The sequence below is a fragment of the Perkinsus marinus genome (genome assembly GCF_000006405.1).
Source record: "Perkinsus marinus ATCC 50983 genomic scaffold scf_1104296973130, whole genome shotgun sequence".
NCBI lineage: Eukaryota > Perkinsozoa > Perkinsida > Perkinsidae > Perkinsus > Perkinsus marinus.
The window spans coordinates 1-1,422 of NW_003201503.1; the positions used below are offsets into that span (position 1 = coordinate 1).

At 50.8% G+C, this 1,422-nt stretch overlaps 1 protein-coding gene across 1 annotated transcript; it reads left to right on the forward strand.

Moving 5' to 3' along the window:
- Nucleotides 1-179: 179 nt before the first annotated feature.
- On the forward strand, nucleotides 180-1,136 carry Pmar_PMAR007404 (atrial natriuretic peptide receptor, putative; the record flags this gene model as incomplete). Its single annotated transcript, XM_002766285.1, has 1 exon — nucleotides 180-1,136. A coding segment is annotated over one exon (957 nt), but the record flags the coding sequence as incomplete, so codon positions are not given.
- Nucleotides 1,137-1,422: the final 286 nt, after the last annotated feature.

Here is a 1,422-nt window from a genome sequence, read left to right on the forward strand (position 1 = left end):
TCAGCAACATCGACAAGTTGGTGTTTGTTCACGCTTTGACTAAGCTCGAAACGGTCTCTGAGTCCTATGTTGTCTGCAGTGGACTCAACCCGGATGGTGACTCATCTCATCATGCTGTGTCGAAGGATGCCTTTCGCGCAGTACTTTTGGGCTTGGATATATTGGACAACACCGCTCACATGAATGTCTCCGCGGATGCTGAGGAGTCGGTCTCGATCTCGACTGATAATGCGACGATGGCCTTGGTTATGAAGATCGGTATCCATACTGGTCCGGTCATATCTGGAGTGGTCGGATCGAGGAGGCCGCAGTTTTGTATATTCGGGGATACCATTAACACTGCATCGCGGATGAAGTCCACTGCGATCCCCAATCGTGTTCATCTATCGGCGAGCACACGTATGTGCTTGGAATCCTCCTCGAGTCTGGCGTTTGAGGAGCGCGAGGCTTTCATCAAAGGGAAAGGAATGATGACAACTTACGATGCTTCTCGAGTTGTCGGATCCCCACACCTCAAGGATGCTGGCGTGATGTCTCCGAGGATACGTAGGAGCAAGTCTTCGGCCATCTCTATACAAACTTCTACTGTGGAAGAAGTAGGGAGGATTGAGCCTTTCCAGAAGCACTTCCAGGCCAGTGCTAGTGCCTCATCAGCCAGTACGTTCGCAACCCGTGTTGATAAGCTCCTCGCATGTCTTAAGCGGTATGTTTCGTGGTGCCGAGGATCGGAGGGAAGCTCTAGTAACAATATGGATGACTCTCCCGCCGAGTCGTCCTCTGATGAGGATATGAATTGCAGCGATGGCTCGCCCCAATACGACGAATCCTACGACATCAACATGGCCATTGAAGCACTAAGATATCATAGCGATCGTCATGATGCTACTGTGAAGCAGGCCGTCAAGTATATCGATCTGAGCAGCGACAGGGCGAACTTCTTCACCTTGGAATTCCTCCAAGAGGCCTATGAGACCGAGTTTCGTAAAGATTGTCTCGCAACATTCGCAACCTCGAAATGGACTCGGCGAACCCTGCTTATTCTGTCGGTATCTTACCTTATCCAAACCATCGAGCTTCTGGTCGTACCACAGCAGCCGCAAGTCATATTTTCCCGCTTCCTCTTCGCCCGACTCACGGTATGGATCCTCCTGATGGTATTGTATGTGCTCTACTCGCTGAGGACTATCTTGTCTGCGCCAGCTCTGAGACTACTCACAGTCGGAGTGTACGCCATTGGGATTTTGGTAACTTCGTTACATACCTCTGATTTCGTTGACTGGCGGCAAGATGACTGTGAGGCTGATGATCAGTCATGCATGGACTCGAACATCGCCGATGGTTCTTCCGTTGCAGTGTAATACTAGGCTCTATTCTTTCGACGACTCCTCCCTGGCCAGTGTCCCCTTGTGCCAAAACTATCGC